The 21,144-nt window shown below is 33.4% G+C and overlaps 1 protein-coding gene across 11 annotated transcripts in view; it reads right to left on the bottom strand.

Moving 5' to 3' along the window:
* LOC142331370 (uncharacterized) overlaps nucleotides 1–21,144 on the bottom strand; it is a 120,094-nt gene that overhangs the window by 23,149 nt on the left and 75,801 nt on the right. For 9 of the 11 annotated variants that reach the window (XM_075377228.1, XM_075377221.1, XM_075377226.1 and 6 more), the window contains 2 exons: nucleotides 20,307–20,393; nucleotides 9,758–10,027 (listed from right to left, as the gene is read on the bottom strand). In XM_075377228.1, the coding sequence (XP_075233343.1) occupies nucleotides 9,758–10,027; nucleotides 20,307–20,393 (357 nt within the window). The remainder of the gene's footprint in view (nucleotides 1–9,757; nucleotides 10,028–20,306; nucleotides 20,394–21,144) is intronic. The other 2 variants (XM_075377231.1, XM_075377232.1) reach the window with 2 other exon arrangements.

Raw genomic sequence — 21,144 nt, 5'->3', positions numbered from 1 at the left:
TGTAAAAAAAAAAATTTATAAAAGAAAAAAACAGAATATGAAGGATAGACTTCTAGTTTAACAAAAATAAATATCGCTGAAAGTTCTTCTATAAATGGTATAACTCTTAATTCAGTTCATCATTGCAGATTTGGATACAGGAGTATAACCAAAAGTCCCCAAAAATAATACTAATATAGTTCTGCACTATATGGCTGTTTGTAAATGTTGAACTCTTAAAAATAAATTAGATATAGTGATTTACTGTGGACTAATAGTTTAAAATAAGATAAAGAATAATGATTACACACTAATTTTAAATGTGTTGATAATTTTTATTTTAATGTAATCCATTTCAAATCTTTATACAGTGCAATATTTACTAAGGGAAATGTTTTAGGAAGTAAGTCACTTCCTGTCAATAAATACAGTAAGTCTTTGCAATATTATAAACATGTTATTTAAATACAATCATAGTAATGGCAACATTCAACAAGTTTAGAGAGATTTTTCAGACAGTTATCAATGAGAACTGATGGCAATTTTTCATTAGTATTTTAACCGTAAAAAACTCGTTTGTATTATAAATTATAATCAACAAAACATTTCTTGTCAATCAAGAACTGAATGGAAAAGAAGCGTAAGTGAAAAAGAACAGGTAATGCAACTGCAAAAAATAAAAACAATTTTGTTAGAAACCAAGAACCAAGATACAAATTTTGGAGTATCTTAAAAATAGACAAGGTTCAACATCTGTGGCTAAAGAGTTTGGTTTGAATGAAGCCACAGTGAGAACCATAAAAAGATTTTGTATCAGACATATGTAAGCGGATGCACTAATGGTTTGAAGCAAGAGTGAACATGAAAATTGCTAAATTACCAAAGAAGAAGAAGTAAGTGAAGCCAGACTGAAAGGACGTGCTGCAACTGTGCTTTGTTTTTTCCTAGTTTTTTTTTAACAGTACAGAAGATTGCTATTGATTGGTGGTCATTTATTTATTGGATATGGCCTATAAATTTTAAGATTTTCTGACGATGGACTAATTTTTTATTCGGTTTTTTGTAGAATAGACCTTATTGCCATTGGCAATAAGGACGATACTTGATCGATTGTTAGCAGTGTAGGCATAGACAAGTGTGCAAGTGTTGTAAACAAGGACTTGTAAACTTTTCTGTTCTGCTAGAGTGAGTAGTTAAATTTTTTTCAAGTAATACTTGTTTTATAGGTGGAACTAACTCCCTTTGCTAATCAAAGCAAAAATCAAAATTTAACCATCAGAGTAATCATATCCTAATCACCAAACAGAATAATATTCACATGAATATCAATAGAAATAAATTTAATTTCTTTTTTACCCCTAATACAAAAAAAAGGAATAAAGTAAATGAACAATCAATAAAATACCTAATCATTCAAAGAATGTCATCATCAATAATAATCTTTTCCTTAACCCCTAATTCTATTTCTGAATCCCCCCCCCCCACGGTTCTGCACAAATCCTATCCTGGATTTGGGGAGATAAATTTTACCTATCTAGCGGAAGTGTTGTCTTCAAGGAAAGGCCCTAAGGCGGAACTGTGCATTAGAATAAGACGCACAAAAAGCGAAAGAATTTCAGTCCACGATACGAGCTAAAGCCATGGATCTACAAGTCGATCTTGTACAAGCAAGTGAAAGGTGGTCATAAAACTTGTTCATGTGAAAGACATCGAGGTGGATATGACAGAGCAAGAAATACATCATGCTATTATACAGATTGTGAGCACTATGGATGACGTTAAAATTACATCAATCCGGCTGGTGTTTGGATGGACTAAAAACGCAACAGTTATCACCAACATGAGACCAGCGAAGAAGTTAATAGAACAAAGACTAGAATAGGATGGGCATACTGTTGAGTTCAGATTAGAGAGTGGAAAGAAAGATGCTTCTGATGTTAGGCAGGTTGAAGATGTGTCAACCGGTTCCAAAGCTGTGGACCGGTCAAACTTGTGTTTTAACTGCGACAAACCTGAACACAAGCATGTCCAATGCAAGGCCCACACTGGGCCTCCAGTACGTGCCTGTGAACTGTATGATTTGTGGTATGGAGGGCCATAAGATGGAGAAATGTGTGGCCCTCAAATGAAATATCTCCAGATCAATACAGTAAGAAATAGACTAGTGCAAGATCTCTGTTGGGACACTGCGTTGAGAGAGCGTGTTGATATTATCATATTGTCAAAGCCGAGTGTATCAATGACCTCCAAGGCTTGCGTGGCTAGTAGACCGCTCCTTGGTGGTAGCAATAGGTTTTCCAATGCCTAGTGTTCCTCTAGTAAAAAGTGGAGCAAGGCAAGGTGTTGTATGGGCTGATTTGGGCACCATGATAGTCTTTTCGTGTTATCACTCACTCGATTCTGATATTGTTGATTTTATAAACTTCCTGGATGAACCGGCTTCAGAAATTACTCTATGCAGGGAGAAGGACATATTAATTTCTGAGGACTTCAATGCTAAAAGTCCAGAATTCTCTGGGGAGGTAAGCAGCATATGAGGCCAACACCTTAGCGATAGGGTGAATGCTCTAGGGTTGGTATGCATTAATGATGAGAGGGGTCTCCCATTCTGCGATTGATCTGGCACTTCTACCTATGGAGAGTCAATGACTACGTAAACTAGGCAATTCTAGAGATCCCAGTCTTTCAAATGATCTATACATAGTCCATGAAACTAGGACAAGTGTTGGCCATCCCACCTTAACAAGGATGATGGTACCTAAAAAAGGATCCATCCAATTTTGTGAAAAAATACAAGTTAGACCGACCGGGATGATATCTTTAACAGAGTTTGTGACGATAGTCCAGGAGGAATATGGAAAATCTGTTGTATTAGTATCAAAAGGGCAAATAAACATGCATATTGGTGGACAGAGGAGACAGAAATCCTTAGACATCAAGTATGGAAAACAAGAAGGGCTTATCAACACTAGACAAAGAGAAATACCCCTGATAGGGATGCTGTTCGGCTCAACTACATTACAGTTAGAACAATATATAAATCAGCCATTGAAAGTGCTAAAAAGAGATGTTGGAAGAGTTTGTGCAAGAGTATCGATCATGACCCATGGGTAGGAGGATTTCAATTGGTCACCGGAAGACTTGGTTAAAGACTTCCGGCACGATGGGAGTGCCAGGTGAGGGAGGCAATGGCCTTACATTTTCCGCAACGTGATGATCCCCCTAGAGAGAAGATAGTGGCAGATGATATGGAGTTGTTCACAATGTGCGACCTGATCGAGGCAGGCAGAAATATGAAGAAAAGGAAAAGCCCAGGACCAGACGGCATACCAGCTGAGATTATATGAATACTAATTGAAAAGGTACCGGAGGAGATATTTAGGGTCATGAATGGATTGCTGCTTGAAGAATATACACCCACATCTTGAAATGAAGTGAAGGTGGTATTTATTTAAAAAAAACCTGGTGCTGAGAACTTCCCAAATGGATATAGACCAACCGATCAATCTCAAAAATAATATTTGCAAGCTCCTTAAGCGAATGCTGGGGCCAGGCTAAGAATGGATATAGAAAATAAAGGAGGTTTGAACGAGCAACAATACAGCTTCTGAAAAGGTAGATCCATTACTGACGCAGCAGGCCAGGTGATGAGGATAATATATAAAGCAGTAACAGGTGCTTGGCATACCAGAAAAGTGGCAGTGGTTATTTTGCTGGATGTCAAAAACACATTTAGTTCCCTGTAGTGAGAGGCAATTTTTTGGGTGCTCAGAGAAAGAGGGATTGCAAATTATTTAAGAAGTATGGTACGAAAGTACCTGGAGAATAGGGAGCTGATATATTGAATGGATGGGACACAGACTAATTCACAGCCATGTGCGGAGTGCCCCAAGTTCTGTACCAGGCCCCCTTCTTTGGTGTCTGGTTTACGATGGGGTGTTAAGGCTAGACTACCCTGTTGGGATTGCTCCCATTGCCTTCGTCGATGACCTTGTCCTCGTGGTGTCAGTGAGGCATGAAAAGGATGTGGCTGCGAGGGTGATCATGGCCATTGACATGATTAACAGCTGGATGATTTATAAGAAGTTGATGTTATCTCATGAAAAAACACAGTTTATTCCTAAGACTAGAAAACAGATAATTGGAGATACCAATACACGTCAAAGGTCATCGTGTGTGATCGGAGGCTGAAATAAAATACTTAAGAATTTGGATAGATCAAAGAAGGAACTTTATGGTACATATGAAGAAAATGTGCACAAAGGCAGAACTGATGGTTAAGAACCTCAGTAAACTCCTAGCAAACGCATTGGGCCCTCGATCATCAAAGAAATATATGTACATATAGCAAATTCAATCTTGATGTATGCTGTACTGGTCTGGGGGAGAGCCTCGGGTGTTGACCGGAACAGGCGAGCCCTTGAGAGAGTCCAGAGATGGATGGCCCTCAGGATTGCAGTGGCTTATTCGTTGATTTCAAGTAAAGCTATTTTTGTTATAGTGGGAGTCTCTCCGGTGCAGCAATTAGCTAGCATGAGAACAGGTGGAATAATTCAACAAAAGGATGCTGGATGTATCATTTGGTAAAAGAAATTGAACCATGGGTCAGGATAGGATTTGGGGAACTTAACTACTGGTTCAGCCAGTTCCTGACCGGTCATGGTATCTTTAACACTTACCTTCATGCAAGATGATGAAAGCTGCCCCTATTACAGACATCTAGATACCCTGGAGCACATGATCTTTTCATGCCCAAGATGGATGGGGAGAGGAGGTGTGAAAGCATAATGACTACTATTACTGGATAATCTGACTGCAAGCATTCTTTCTGGAGTGAAGAAATTTGAGGCTGTTTCCAAGTATGTCACTGGGTTCTCCAATACAAAGATATGAGTTGTAAGAGGGTGAAAGACAGCCCCTTACGGAGTCGCTGTTCATTCAGGCCTGCTTGGATGGGCAGCGGCAAGGAAGTAAAGGACTCTGGATCCGCTAAGCTGTGAGGATCCCCAGTGACTGACAAAGAGGGATGGGAAAAGAGTCGAAACCGGTGAGGGGAAACCAGAAATGGAGTACCCCATTAGAGTGGGCTAGAAAAACAAAAGATCTGACCAGCGACCCGACCTGTCATGCTGGACTTACACCCGGTAGGTGGTAGGGTCGTTTGTGTAAAAGGACACCCCTGTATCGAGCAATGCTTAAATGTAGGTCCAGTACAAGGGAGTAGGGGAAAAAATAACCAAAGAACAATAACCTGAATTTATTTGTAAAAATTTTAATATAATCTTTTTTTATTATTTGAATAAAATTTTGATACAATAAACAATAATGAATTTCATTTGTTGAAATACCGGATTGAGTTTTAAACAATGAAACCTGTCTCCCATTTAGTTTTATTTTGTTGTTTTCTTTTCTACAAAGTGTTCTGTGGAAATTATCTGATGTGTAAAAACAGGATACACAAGATCCTGTTTTTAATAATTTTCGTTTTAATAAAATTATTACCTATAAAATATTACTTAATTCTATAAAATATTACTTAATTCTATAAAATATTTACTTTACAGAAAAATAATAGAAATCAAAATTAGATCAGGAAATATGGGTTTCAATATCCCTAGTCCAATTGTATCACCGTACGTAGAACTAATTTTAAAGGGGTTAGCGATGCTAATGAAAGAGTAATGAAAAACTAACCTAAACTCTATGTATGATAACCTAAACTCTATGATCTCATAGCTTCAAAATATTTATAATACACCACATTAAGTAGCATTTTAAATAATAAAAGGAAATAATGTTATAAATAAAATCCAACTGTTGAAAATATATGCAATTAATAGGTTTTAAATTGCATCACTATAGTTAAATAATGCTGCAGTTTCTCTTTGAACATGTCAAAAAGCATTCGGTTACCTTTTAATAACTAATGATCATTAAACCCACGGTCACTCAAAATTAATAAGACAACAGTAAAAAAGAAATTAATTCTAAATATTATCTGCCAAAAAAAAAAGGTTCTAACCCGTGTTTAGTACAGCGATAGAATAACTTCATTCCAAACTTAATGTTGTAGCTATTAGCACAGCTAATGGTCTTTAATATAACCTATCAGTGAACATGAAGTAATACATGCTGGCTGAAGAGTTATAAGGTTATACATCTTAAGTGAGCTGTTTTCAAACCACATCACATCCATAATTGAATAAGGGAGGTTAAATATATGAGATCTGTTAAAATATAACTAGTTCTTGATAAATAAATTGTTAGGGCTTATGGGGAAGCTAATCGTTCTTGTCGCCCTTAAAATAGTTCTTTCTGTATCATAGATACATGTATCCTAATTGTTTTCACTTGAGGAGGCTGTAATAAAAAGTTGCAATTGTCTTTAGCAACAAATATTTTTATCTCCTCAATAATGTGAACATCTTTTGCCTTTTAGCATTAACATTTGTTTAGGAAACAAAAAAAATCATGTCTGCTGGTGTAAAGTCAGAAGACAATGAGGGCTGTGGAAAAACAGTCATTCCATTATTTTTTTAAAATAAAGCCCTTAAACAATACACCTTCACATTCAGTAATGTGAAGGTGTATTGTTGTTGTGGAGTAGTATGACTTCGAGTACCAAAGTTCAGGCTTCTTCTGCAGATATCTTTTAAAACTGCAAGATAATAAATAACGTAATTTTACAATTAGTCATAGAAGATAAAACTTGCAGCGAATAACACATTACCTTAAAAAAAAATCAACATCACCTTGTCATTTTATCAAATTTGACATGTTTTTGTCTCAGCAAACTTTACCCTACCTATTTACAGACTAAATTTTAGTTTCTACATTTTAGCCGTAAAGCCTTGTTTCATCACCAGTTATGATGTTATTACAAATGTTTGATCAATATTGGGAGTATTTAACACTACCTTCAAAAATCATTTACAATGATTTTTTTGGTGTAGTAAATCAACCCAAAAATGAAATTTATTTTAATTAAACGTATCCCTAATTTTTCAATTAGAATGTCGTGGAACAAGCGCCTGAATTTTTGCACTCATCTGCTAATTTTGATGCAATAGAAGAAAATTAGAATTAGTTCTTTGGTTTTTGTGACATAAGAGGTCTGTCAATGTTGACCGCCTTCCAAGTGCAGACATTATCGACCAGTTCATACCAACTTTTACACCGTATAAACCATTCATAACACTGTGTATAAATTAAAAAAAGTTATATTTTAAGTTCACATTAACATTCACGTTTCCGTAAATGTTTTTCTGAGATTCACATAAAATTTCACATTAATACATCACTACTGCCAACAGAGATTAAATCATAATACAAATAATGATTAAAAGGTAATAATCAGCTGAGTACCAGTCTGCTGATCTGCTTGGTGAAGTGGTAACGTCTCAGCTTTCCACCTAGAGGTCTCGAGTTTGAATCCCAATCGGGCAAGGAATTTTTCATACATTACAAAATTCCATTTTTATATCTGAAGGGCAAGCTTCAAGTAAGTCGCAATATCATCGAGCAAAAACAAGGAAGATATTAACCGCATAATATACAGAGAAAATAATCTCTTATGGGATATAATTTGACAGATTTCACTTTCCACAATACCAACGTACCGATACAGTTCTCCATAGCTGTGCAATTTAAAAAATTAAATGATTTTCTGAATGATCCTTGTAGGGATTTTCATGTGCTGCTCTGACTATGTGTGCGCAACAGACATGACTCGGATAAATACTTATATGAGGTGGTCCTTTTACAATGAAATAAATCCAGCTTAATCAGACTCTACTGCTGCCAATTCTCACTGCTGTTGAAAAAAGTGGGGAGGATAAATCATAATGGAGATCGTCCGGTGTGTTCATTCACAGTGAGATGACCTTAGTCGCAATCAAGTGTGGAAGAATGGTGGATACGAGAGCATTCACTTTCTAGCGTTTGTTAACTTGGGTGTGGGTCCACAAACCTCCACACACTGGTAAAACATGGAGAACATTACGAATGATTTCTCTGTGCATTCTAGAAAATCGTCACCATCACGACAAATGTTACTGACAGTCACCGTCACGACAAATGGAAGAAGACGGTTTTTGCATCAGGACGTGTACTTGATGTGTCACACAATGGAAGCCCGAGCACTCGAGCTGAAACATGGGCTGCTGTGGAGGTATAAGATTCAACAATCGCCGATGAAATCTACACACAAACGTTCTGCAGTTAGGCGTTTCAAGATTGGCAATGCAGGACCATATGCAGAAGGACTTGAAAGTTAAATGTTTTCGTCCAGCTACAGTCAATGAGTTGAGTAACAATGACCTTGACTGATGCAGGCTGCTGCTTGAATGCTTTCCAAGGGCAAACAATAAAAAGAACATTATGTTCTCAGACAAGTGTGCGATTTATTGAAGCTCTCGTAACTGAAATTTTTTTCTGGGCGAAAGACAATCCTCACTTTTTTTAAGGAAACTGAACACAATCTGCCTCATATTATGATTTGGGCTGGGATGACAGCTGAGCATTTCTTTGGTCCTATTTTTTTGATGGTGCAGTTATTCAACACGGTTATCTGAGAATTATCAACGAGCAGTTACTTCCAGAATTAACTGCAAAAGGGATCGCTGACATTATTACATTTCAGCAAGACAGTGCTTCAGCATACTTTGCTTTGAATGTTCGCAGATGCTCAATGAGATTTTTCAAATTTTTGGATAGACATGGGTCAGAAGAGTTACCAGTTACACTGCCTTGGTCTGCAAGAAGCCCTAAACTAACTACAGACGACAATACACTCTGGGAATTTGTAAAAGAAGAGATCTGAAAACGCAGATATGTCAACAACAAGCAGCTCCAAGATCCTGTTCGGTCAGCATTTGAAATAATCGCCTCTGATTTGCTGTTGCAGATAAACAACCAGACATGGAGGCACTTACAACTGTGCTTTGAACAGCTGCATTACAAAAGTACTAGAATGTTAGGCCAAGGAAGTCCTCACATTCTACATCCTGAACACAAAAAAAGAAGATTGGCTGCTGTTACATAACGTTCACAGTGATATGAAAAAAGAAAGACGCTGACTGAATTTGTATACTTAAAAATAACATCTAATACAGCACAGATGCACTCTTTCACTTTGATATCAAAATAAGAATGTAGTGATAACATCCAACCTTACATATATCGCAGAAAGAAAAAATAACATTATTTTCACCTAAGAAAGTAATATCAATCTTTTTTTGGGATTTACAGGGAATACTTTACACATTGACTTTCTCACAAAACAAATAACAACTGATACTCATTATTATATTACAATTTAAAAATATGAAAAATAGAATCAAGAAAGTTTAAATATAAGATATCAAATGAATTCATTTGCAACAGTGATTGAAAAACAATCAAGTAAATCAAAACAATAATTTAAAGAATTATATAAAAAAAATCAGAAAATAAAATACTCAAACTTGTTTTCAAAATGTAAGAACAAAACAATATATTTTTTATCATACGCATTACAAAGTTTTCAAGAAATGGTTTTTAAATGTTCAATTTAAACATACAACTCTATTTACCCATAATACATATTAAATATTATTAATAACATAATATTTCCAGAAAATTAGCTAACAAGCTAGCAGATAAGACTTGTCAAACACATTTTGCTAATTTTAAGATAACGTTCTAACTATCAATCCATTCAATTTAACTCGCTTAGAAGAAACAAAACAACCTAAAAAAATAGAAAGCAACCAAAAATCCCGAAAATAAATCAATTTACCTGATTGGTAGTTATATTGTTCAACATACGCTGGAATGGATCCGTCAGGGTAGGTATAACTGTATTCTTCAGTAAAACTGGAGGAGGATATTGTGGTACCAATGCTAAATGATCTGTCATACTGTTGTGCATATGAGAAATGGTCTGTGATGGTAGAACTTGGGGGGATTGTGGTTGTGGCAAATTCTTGGGTTGTGGCACTTGCGAGGATAGTAGATGTGAAGGTACCATCATTGACATACCCAGATCCATTTCTTGTTCCTGATGATCCTTCATAATAAATAAAAATAATCATTATAATTAATTTTTTTTAAATACAAATGAAACAAGTCTTAAAAAAATAAAAAATAAACAAAAACCCTGAATATTTAATATCCATTTAATGTTAAAAATATATCAACAACAAAGTTAAATTACAGTGTTCTGAACGGTTTTATATTTTTAGTTGATTTTTAACATGTAAATCAATATCCTGCACGCTCTGTAAATTTACATTTTACACAGTAGTGATAGATCATTTTTTAGCAATATATCGCCATTAGCTTTCTATGACAATGACTAATGAAAGATGGCTGTAACAAAAATCCTAATTAATAGTTAGCAAAGATAGTTTATGATTTAATTTTTCAATAAATCTTAAAACTTAATGCTCCTGAAATTTACTGTAAATGTGTAAAAACAGGGGGGGGGAGGTGGCGACTGGAAAGTCACTAAGCGGGTGTCTTCCCCTACAGGGTTGGATGTAAATGTGTAAATTTCTGCCATTGTGAGATGTAAAAAGTTAAGAGGACGAAAGACGACACCTGTTAAAGCCCATCAGGGCTAGGAACAGGGGGAGGGGTGGTGTGGCAAAGGTGGTGTCTTCCCCTAAAGGTTGGGATGAAAATGTGTAAAGTAGGACATTCAAGATGTCCGAACTAGGCCTGCAGAGAAGGCAAAGGCAAAGGCTGAATTTAAAAATCACCGATGTAAATGTCTACCAAGGCATTTACATCGGTGGCATCCCAAGACCTGGCTTATTACTATGAAATGTAAAAAGTTAAGAGGGTGAAAGACGACTCCTGCTAAAGCCCATCAGGGCTAGAAACGGGAGGGGTGTGGCAACCAGAAGTGTCACAAGGCAGGTGCTTCCCCTACGGGGGTTGGGATGTAAACGTGGAAAACATATGCGCGCATGGTAACAAGAGAAGGAAATTTACAGCAGTGGAACCATCATTTTAAATACCATTCAAATGTTTATGAAAAAGAGAAAAGATGAGAGCCCTAGAATTAAGGTCGATGATCTTATTGCACAAGTGAATACAAATGTTGACGTTACTTAATTAAAGTTTTTGCCATTGATTTCCAAAATATTTACAGGTTAATGTATGTATAAAAAAAAAGTAGGTATTTATAAACTAGGCAAATGTACGATGGGATTAAAAGCTCCTGAATGTTGTCGTACAAAAATCAAAGGATGGCATCTGTATCATGTATTTTGAGACTGTCACAAAAGACAGGAAGAACTTCTTTCCTAACTTCATGATTAGTGATATTACATCACTGAAGCTTTTAAAACTGACATATGCCATTCAGAACTAATACTGCATGCAATGTTCAGAAGATTTGGCAATTTTGTTGTGAAAATTCCATTACAGATTGTACAGAGACCAGACTTTACGTTTAGTGACTTCGGAGGAAGAAAATTATACAGATTTGCAGAAATACATCATAATTTGTCAATTCTGACCGATATGAAAAGATCCAACTTATGAAATCCTCTTTCCAAAAACAATGATTAAAAAACATGACTTATACAATTACTTTTACTCGGTGATAACATAAATGCAAAATATTTTAAACGAATATTTCCAAAATTTTATAATCGATAAAAATAAAGGAAAAGAGATTTGTAAATTTATATTACAAAGGAAGACTAGCCAGTCTCAGCTTACATAAAAAGAATCTTTCCTATTAAATATACGCTTTAATAAGAGCTGAGCCCTTTGTACAACTTTACTACCTGGATAAACTCACAAGCACAGCTACCAACCTATGAAGCACAACTAAGGACTAAGAAAGCACCTTCACCAGAAGCTACAACCTTGACGCCCTTTAAAAATAGCTAGTGTAACTACTGACATAATTCTTCTGATACCCATCCAAGGAAGATCAATGATAAGGAATATGTAGGATGGGATGATGGGATTATTAGTCCGCAGAGCAACTGTACTATTACTAGGTTATTCCATAAAATATGATACTTAAAGAGATTCCGGATTCATATCTCTATAACAATGTTTAAATTATTTTTTAATCATTACTAAACATAGAATTATAGTTTTTGTATTAATTAAATTTTAAATTTTTTTTCTAATAAACTAAATGTTGGTCCACTTAATTTAAATTCAAATTGAATTTTCTACATTTTTATTTATAAAACTCCATCTTTACAGACATCCATTATAATTTTATTTTAATCTGTATCAAAAAGAAATGTTTAAACATAATGAAATGTCAACTGTGCTGAAAATAATATAAAAATTTTATTTTATTCTGTGAACGTGTTAAGAAAAAGAAAAAGAAATATGAAATAAAACAAATCTAAAAACTAAAAGAACTTAACAAAATGTAAAAAAATAAATACTTTTTCCAGTGCTTCTAAAAGTTGGCAACAATTTAAAAATAATAAATACTAACAAATGACTTCATTCGGTACAAACTTCAAAATAACTGGAATTAAAAATTAAGATTTTGAAGAATAATTTTTTTTTTTTTGCGTTTTATGTACTATCAGTTTACCAAGTAACGACTAGCACTAGATAGGGAATCTTGGAGAGCTGCATCAAACCAGTCAAATGACTGAAGACAAAAAAAAAAAACCAAGTAACGAAACTGTAGGTAAGTCACATAAAGCAATAATGACATGAAAGAGAGATTTCCAGTGATATCCCTCAAGACAATACAAAAGTCTGAACCAAGCATAATACAATTAAAAGTACAACGAATAAAATAAATAACATGCACACAAAGACCGTAACAAAGTTCACATAAATCAGCAAGTAATGAAACGTAACAAAAGAGGATAAATGGTCAACACAATAATAAAACAAAGAAAAGTGCAATATTTACCACACAACAGTTTCAAGATCCAACCTTTTCAGTTATCTTATACATTTACTGTTATCCAGCAAGTTAAAAGCCAAACAGTTCTCATGCGAGTTAAGCTTAAGTATATACTTTAAGCTTAATTGGTGAATTTCTTTACAAATAGAAGGCATTCCTAGGAAATCATGGATCTCCTTGTTCTTCACAAACCATGGTGCCTCTGATTTGTTTCTCAGTAACTTTGTTCTGGAACCTTTGGATGTCGATATTGCTACTGCTAGCCACATCCCAAAGTTGTATCCTGCAGGCCCGCATTGGGTTTAAAAACACCTTATATAACAACATTTTGTTATTAAATGACAACATGGACCTCCTTCAAAGTAGCCAATTCAACCATCTAAGCTTAATACTTAATTGCTTTCTCTTCTCTCTCATGTGATTTTTCTAAGTTAGATGGCAGTCCAAATGAAATCCTATCGTACGTTGTCTGAGTGAGGGATGTGAACTACATCTAGGCAGACACCCCTCCTCATCACATGACTCAACTTTGCAGTATTAACATGTACCTTCCATTTAGTTAGTCATTCACAGAAGTCTAACTCTGATAGCAGTTTTTCCGATGATTCTATTGGGTAAACGTCAACCACCATAATCGCTGTATCATCAGAGAATGCAAGAGTGATATTTCCATGCTAGATAGAACAGTAGTGTAGATTGAATATAAAACCGGCTCCAAGACTGAATCCTGCAGAACCCCCCAATTTGGTATCGAAAAAACCTGATAAGTACTTTATTTATTTATTATTACCGGGTTACAGAATATGATGATACAATACATAATTAATGAATCCTGCAGAACCCCCCAATTTGGTATCGAAAAAACCTGATAAGTACTTTATTTATTTATTATTACCTACCGGGTTACAGAATATGATGATACAATACATAATTAATTACACACTGAATCCTCCAGAGAAACTTAAGCAACTGCACACAACCTGGAAAAACATAACATCCAATAACCAAAAAGCAGCCTGGAAAAACCTAAAAGCTTAATTTTTGAATTCAAGGAAATAAGTTGGAATAAAATATTAACGTACATACATGTTTTTCTTTACTTTTCATTATCGACTTTAGGTAAACGTATTGCTTTTTTTCATGTAATGTAACTGTTATTAATATATTTATGTGATAGTGCTTTATTATGTAATGTGATTGTTTCTAATATGTACTACCTACTGGGTAACAGAACATTGCTACTTTCTTTTTGAGAATCTTGATAACTTATCATGAACATTTACAATCTTTTTCATAGTTCTTTTAATTGCTCACAGCCATGCAATAATACCGTTAAGTAACTATAACCCATCTATAACCATGAAGAGATTTTTAGCATTAATTTAGTTAATTACTAAGCCTATATAAAACGTAAATCATATGTTTGGTTTCTGTTCAATACTAGCTATTTGATAATTCCTAAATACTTAGTTTCTCAACTCTTTTAATAACTTTCCCTTCAGTGTACAAATTAAATTCACCGGGTCAATGTGATTGACCATACCACACATCTCAGGTATGGTCGAACTGAGAATGTAGAAGACTACACTTCATTCACACTCATACATATCATCCTCTGAAGTATTATCTAAACGATAGTTACCGGAGGCTAAACAGGAAAAAGAAGGGTCAATGTGATTTGAAAATGTCAAGCAACCTGTTTTGTAAATATTTAATCATTTATTTACAAATAGGTAGTCTTTTTATATTTTTTAATAAATGTTCTGCCTTTTGCTTAGTTTCATCTCAGTTGTTAGCTATACATAACAAAACCATATCATCTGCATGTGACATTATAATACATTCAGTATCTGAGTTTATTTTAAAAATATAATTTTATATATAATATAAATAACGGTCCAACTACAGTATCTTGTGTGATACTCCTGTATCTAATGTTATAGAATTACCTTTAATATTATTAATTTTCACAATCTGTTCTCTATTATATAAATAATCTTTTATTAATTGCAATGCATTCTCTCATATATATTTTCAATATATTTTCCTTAATATTATTCCTCAATATTATATTATTTTTAATTTTTTTTCCTCAATATATTTTCTCATTTCTCATAAAGTTAATTTATGGTTAACAGTCTCAAAAGTCTTTGACAAATTGAAAAAAATTGCTACTATTTCTTACCATCTAAATTTTCAACAATTAATTTTCTAACTTCAGCAATGGCATCTTTTGTTCCTTTACCTTTTCTAAAACCAAGCTGAGACTTAAATATAATATTGTATTTAAATTTCAAAAACGTTTGGTAACTATATACAATATCTTTTTCAAATATTTTTGTAAAGTTTAAAATCAGTGATATAGGCCTACAATAAGACTAGTCAACAAGATTTTTGTCTCACGAGTACCAATAGGTGCAGTTTTTTATGCTGTTTTCAAATATGTATTTGCAATTTCTCTATCACCCCCACAGTTTCTTGTTATTTTAAAACATTTTTGTCTATTTGTCCATTGTCAAGTAAAAACTCCTAGAGCATTGTAAATATGATGGAACCAAATGAGTTAATTCAAAGGGTAGCCTGCTACTGTTGCGCATGTTCAGACGTGTGCATGAATCATGTATCACATGTACAAACAAGATTTAGTGTAGCACACGTCATCAGAATGATGCCAGTTGTGAAATAGTAGTGAACCAGTAAACACGTCATTGTGAGTACTTTGTGTGTCTGAATTATTTTGTATTACATAATTACATTTTTATTTCTTTTAATTAGTTACAAAATGCCTAAGTTTGTTTAAATCATCCTAACAATTTTTGTTATGTATGTGGTGAAGTGACGCTCAAGTCCCAAAGGCGAAACCTTACTCCATTAGTAAAAGTGTCATGAACTTTATTTTGGGTATAAAGTCAAGGACCAAACAAGGGCCTGGGCCCCACATATCTATTGTTTATCGTATTCTAGGCTTCTCACTGCATGGAAAAATGGCACACGCCACATGCCATTTGCTAACCCTATGATTTAGAGGGAGTCCAAAGATCACTTTTCTAAATGTTATTTCTGCTTAACAAACATTAAAAGGATTACGTCAAAATCAAAACATACAGTGCTGTACCCTAACTTGCAATATGTAATGAGACCCGTTCCACACTGCGAAGAATTGCCCATACCAAAGCATCGAGAACATTTGACATTAGATGAAGAGAGCTCAGAGTCTAATGGAAGTAAGAAAAAAAAAAAGAAACAGATTCTGGTGGTACAACATTTGAATAAAGCAATTCATCTGAGCCTCATTTACTGACAAGAAAATTTTAACGATCTTATATGAGATTTAAGTTATCCAAAAAAACAGTCTCAAATGCTTGCTTCCCGACTAAAAGGATGGAATCTTCTTCAAAAGAAAACAAAAGATATGTACTTATTGTAATTGTTATTCTGAATTTAAAGACTATTTTTCTGAAGAAAATAGCTTAGTGTTTTGACATTTCTTCTCTTATGGAGACACTTTATAATGAACATAACACACAGAATGGCGCCTGTTCATTGATTCCTCTAAAGTTAGATTAAAAGCTGTGCTTCTGCATTATGGCAATAAATTCCCATCAGTACCTGTGGCTCACTCTGCTAGTGTGAAAGAAGCATATGAAAACTTTAAATTTATATTGGATAAGCTTCAATATACAGCTTATGAATGGAATATTTGTGGTGATTTGAAGGTAACTGCACTTACTCTTGGTCTACAACTTGGTCCCACTGTACTGTCCCACAAGTACTGTTGTTTTTTGTGTGAATGGGATAGTAGGGACAGAAAAAACCATTTCATTAGAAAAGAATGGCCTAGACGCGAATCATTCATTCCTGAACAGAAATATATGAAACATGACCCCATTGTGTAATCCTAAAAATGTTTATCTACCTCCGCTATGTATCAAACTAAGATTAACGAATAATTTTCTCAAGGCCATGGACAATACTCCTGGTTTCACATACTTAAAACAAAAGTTTCCTAGAATTAGTGATGCAAAAATTAAAGAAAGAATATTTTTGAGTCTACAAATATGATCACTAATGCATTATGAAAAGTTTGAGGAACTATTGAATCCACTGGAGAAAGCAGCTTGGCAAGCATTCAAAAATGTTGTTACTCAGAGTTTTTTTTGGAAATCGAAAGGTGAAAAATTACCGTGATATTGTCAACCATCTTATAATATCTCATAAAAATTTGGTTGTGATATGTCTTTAAAAGTACACTTCCTGCACTGCAGTCGCACTTAGATTTCTTTCCTTAAAATCTTGGTGCAGTGAGCGATGAGCACGGGAAACACTTTCATAAGGAGATTTCAGCTATGGAAAAGCGGTATCAAGGCAAATGGAATCCTAATATGCTGGCCGATTATTGTTGGACCATCAAGAGGGATGCTCCACAGCTGAAATATAGCAGAAAATCATTATTTCTTACTTTTTAGGCAGGTCAAATGTTTGAATATTGTGTAGTTAAGAATGCAGAAAGTAATAAAATGTTTGTAATATAAATTCCTGTCTCTCGGAAAAATTGTGTGATGGGGAAAAACCTATATCATATTTGAATTCAAGAGAAAAAATACTACCAGAATCACAGATTTTTCTTCCTGAGACAAAAAAAAATAAATTATTTTTTGTTCCCCAATGTAATTTGTAGTTAGTTTACTATTGCTTGACTTGACTTAAAAACATAAATTACCTCTTTTGATTTGAAATAACTAAGACAGATGCCTTTCTCAAACATTATATTGAGTAAAAATACTAGAAGATTAGTAATACCAATTTCCTTTATGATTTTACCATTTATATTGTCTACACCAGATTTTTTTTTTGCATTAATGTATTTATAACTTGGTAGAAGTTGTTTATTTTAAAATATACTATTCCTTAATCTGGTGGTTTTTATATGCTTAGTTGTACAGCTGGATTTTTTTGCTTAATGGATCCTGCTGTAACTTTTCCAACATTTCCAAAATAATGATTGAAAAAATTGACTGTGCTAGCTTTTCATTTATAACACAACAAAACTCCCTACTGAATTTTTTACCTCTGCAATTTTACTGTACACAAAATTCCATGTTCTTTTTGGATCGGTTTTATTTTATATTCACTCATTTTCGACTCTTCATATGTCATTTTTGCCATTATTACCAATGAATTTACTTTTTTTGCATATTCTTTAACATATGAGGTTTTTTATTGTTTCATTTTTTGTATTTTTTTCCAAAGCTTGTACATTCTTTAACATTACATGATTTCATTAGTCCATGAGTAATCCATGGCTCTTTAGACACAATATTATTATTTTTTATTATGTACATTGATTTATGTGTAATTTCAACTACAGTATTGTCTAAGAATTCTGTTGCTATCCCAGGAGACCTCCATGGTATTTCAAAGTGGACACTCCAGTTCGCAGTATGCTTTAGGTTGAAGATCTCCTTGTTGTTAACCTGCGGTTCAGGGATACAAAGGTTGGCAGAGGCTCTTTTATTACCTTATGACTGATGTTAACAATATTCCAGACCTTATGTCATTGGCTCTCAATGTTTTCTTTTATAACATCAACTGGGATTAAATAATGTAAGTGTTTGAGTGCCACTCGGAACTCCCGTTCATCGTGCCTTGTGAAAGTGTGCCCTATTAGGCCTTGACCTTGAACAAAGTAAATAATTTTCTTACACACATCTATATCTTTGTAAATTACCTAAAGCTGTTTACTAGTTACTATCCACACTCATCAACCACAACCATCCCAAATATAGACCTTTAATACATTAGTTAATCTGTAAAAAATTATTGACAGAGTCTAACAACCTTTGTACAGTTAGTTCTACTCTCCTCCACTTGGAAGTGCTGAAACTGAATCTAGTGGGAGCATGTGACGCTTTCGGTTTTCATAGAATTGGCATAGTCTGCCTTGGGAAGAAATTCATCTGCAAGCCCATAAATCCTCCCTGCTTCCAGAGGTCATGCATGTCATCGGTAATGTCACTGATATTGTCTACAATGTTATCTATTATAAGATTGCACTGCTAAGATTTTCTAGGATCCTGGTTAGAACATATCAAAGGTCCTCTTTTCCGGTTTGTTTATACACTTGTAATTAAATTTAACAATGTATTGTTTTTAGTTGAATCAGCTGACAGTTGATGCATAACAGCTCCCAAAGGAGCAAGTATAGGTCAGCCAAGTTACCTAACTAACAAACTAGAGATGGTCAAGTTTTATTAAGAAAATAGAATCTTAACAGTAAATTAAAAATCTTTATGATACTGTACCTTTTGGGTTTCCTAATTAAGAACCATATACACTACAACACATATAATTCAACTTAAAATAACATAATTCATAACAGTACTAAAACAAAAAAACTTAATTATAACAGCTGACATTGTTTAGAAGAATAATAAAAACATTATTTTACTTAATAATATTACATTTTATTGCAATTAAAGATATGGATCGGTTTACTAAAAAATGCTGCATATATTAAAAAAATTTGTTCACAAGCAATTAAAAAAAATAAAATCATGCATCTTAATAAATATTAGGAAAAGTAAAGGAAGCAAAGAAATTACACAAACAGAACAAACAAGCATAAACTACAGCTCGCTGGAATGTATTTAATATTTATTATTTTTTACACAAAGATTTTCAAATTAGTTAAGAAAATATTTTAGCTATCAGAATGTAATATAAATACATAAATACAGTATCATCATGATCTATGAAGATGATTTTTATTAAGAAAAAATTTTCACTGAACTAATTGTATGAAAAACTTGAAACTACAACTAACAGAGAAAAAAGACAAGAAAAAACTGGAATGGTTTACTTAATAACAGAGAAAAGGAAGGGTTGAATTGAAAACCTTCTTTCTTTTAGTGTATTAAAAAAACAAAGCCAATTATATGACACGATTCATTTTTAGGAAAATATATATTACCAATAAATAATATATTATTTGTTAATTTTTAAATTTAAAATAAATAATAATAAATTATAAGTTAATTTACTTTAATGTTACACATGATAAAAACATTGGAATAATACTTCTTATGTTAAAGTTATTAAATCTGAGTAAGACATTATGTATTAAAAAAAAATTAATATAAATATTCTTTATTTTTGTAGAAACAGAATTTTATCAGCAGAGAAAAGAAGAAATTTCAAAATTTGAGAAAAATACTTTGACAAAAATAATCAATTAAGATCAATTCTTAAATCAATAGTTCTCTCATGTTATGTTGAGATTATAACAATAATAATAATAATAAACTTCAAATATGCCACTTAAATAAACAGAAGCCCAAGCAGAATTTAAATCTAAATTTTTAAATTACAATTTAATGCACTATTCACTACATGGAAATTAAATTAAAATAAGTTAGTCAATAAAATATAAATTGATAAAACTAACCTTCCTGACAGTCTGGCTCTGTAGCTGTGGAGTAGAAACTGTAGGAGGCGGTACACTGAAATCAGGAAGTTGCTCAGTGACTTCGGCCTTAACCAACAACGTTAATATAATGTCAAATATACATCTAATTAAAATAATAAATAAATGTAAAGGTTAATAATTTATTATATAAAAATTAACAAAATGATTTTTATAACCATTAGTTTTTTTTTTAACAGTTCCATTTATTTTCTATATTAGTAATATGCATATCAAACAAATAAACTCCACCGATAAATAACAGTAAGATCTGTAAATTAAAATTTCATTAAAAATAAATGTTACAGAATTAGGATAGTTTTTTTAATTAATGATAACAGTTAAACACACATTTAAAGAAAAAAGCAGACGTGACAGTAAGAAGCAACAATAAGAAAAATGACAACACATCCGAGCAAAATCAGTAGACTGGCTGATCGGTAGTACGGCTGAATACAATAACGAAGTATAAATTTCGGTTTGAATAGAGTTTTTAAAAATCAAAAATGCTGAGAAATAAATAAAGAAAATAGAATTAAATGAAGAAGTACTAATAATATTCTAGAAGCGATTCATAGCTCTCACTGAAATACAGTTGTGGAAGCTTCTGATTGAACTCAATCTAGATGCGACTCATCACCGCAAATCAGCGGATTTTGAAGTCAAGAGTTCTAAGGTTAAAATCCTAGTAAAGGCAGTTACATTTATACAGATTTGAATAGATCGCGGATACCGGTGGTCTTTGGCGGCCGGGTTTCAATTAACCACACCTCGGGAACGGTCAAACTGCTACTGAACAAAGACTACACTTCATTTATAT

Source organism: Lycorma delicatula, chromosome 10, assembly GCF_047948215.1.
Source record: "Lycorma delicatula isolate Av1 chromosome 10, ASM4794821v1, whole genome shotgun sequence".
Lineage (NCBI taxonomy): Eukaryota > Metazoa > Arthropoda > Insecta > Hemiptera > Fulgoridae > Lycorma > Lycorma delicatula.
The sequence above is the reverse complement of the archived record's forward strand: the minus strand, read 5'-3'. Positions and strand labels throughout refer to the sequence as shown.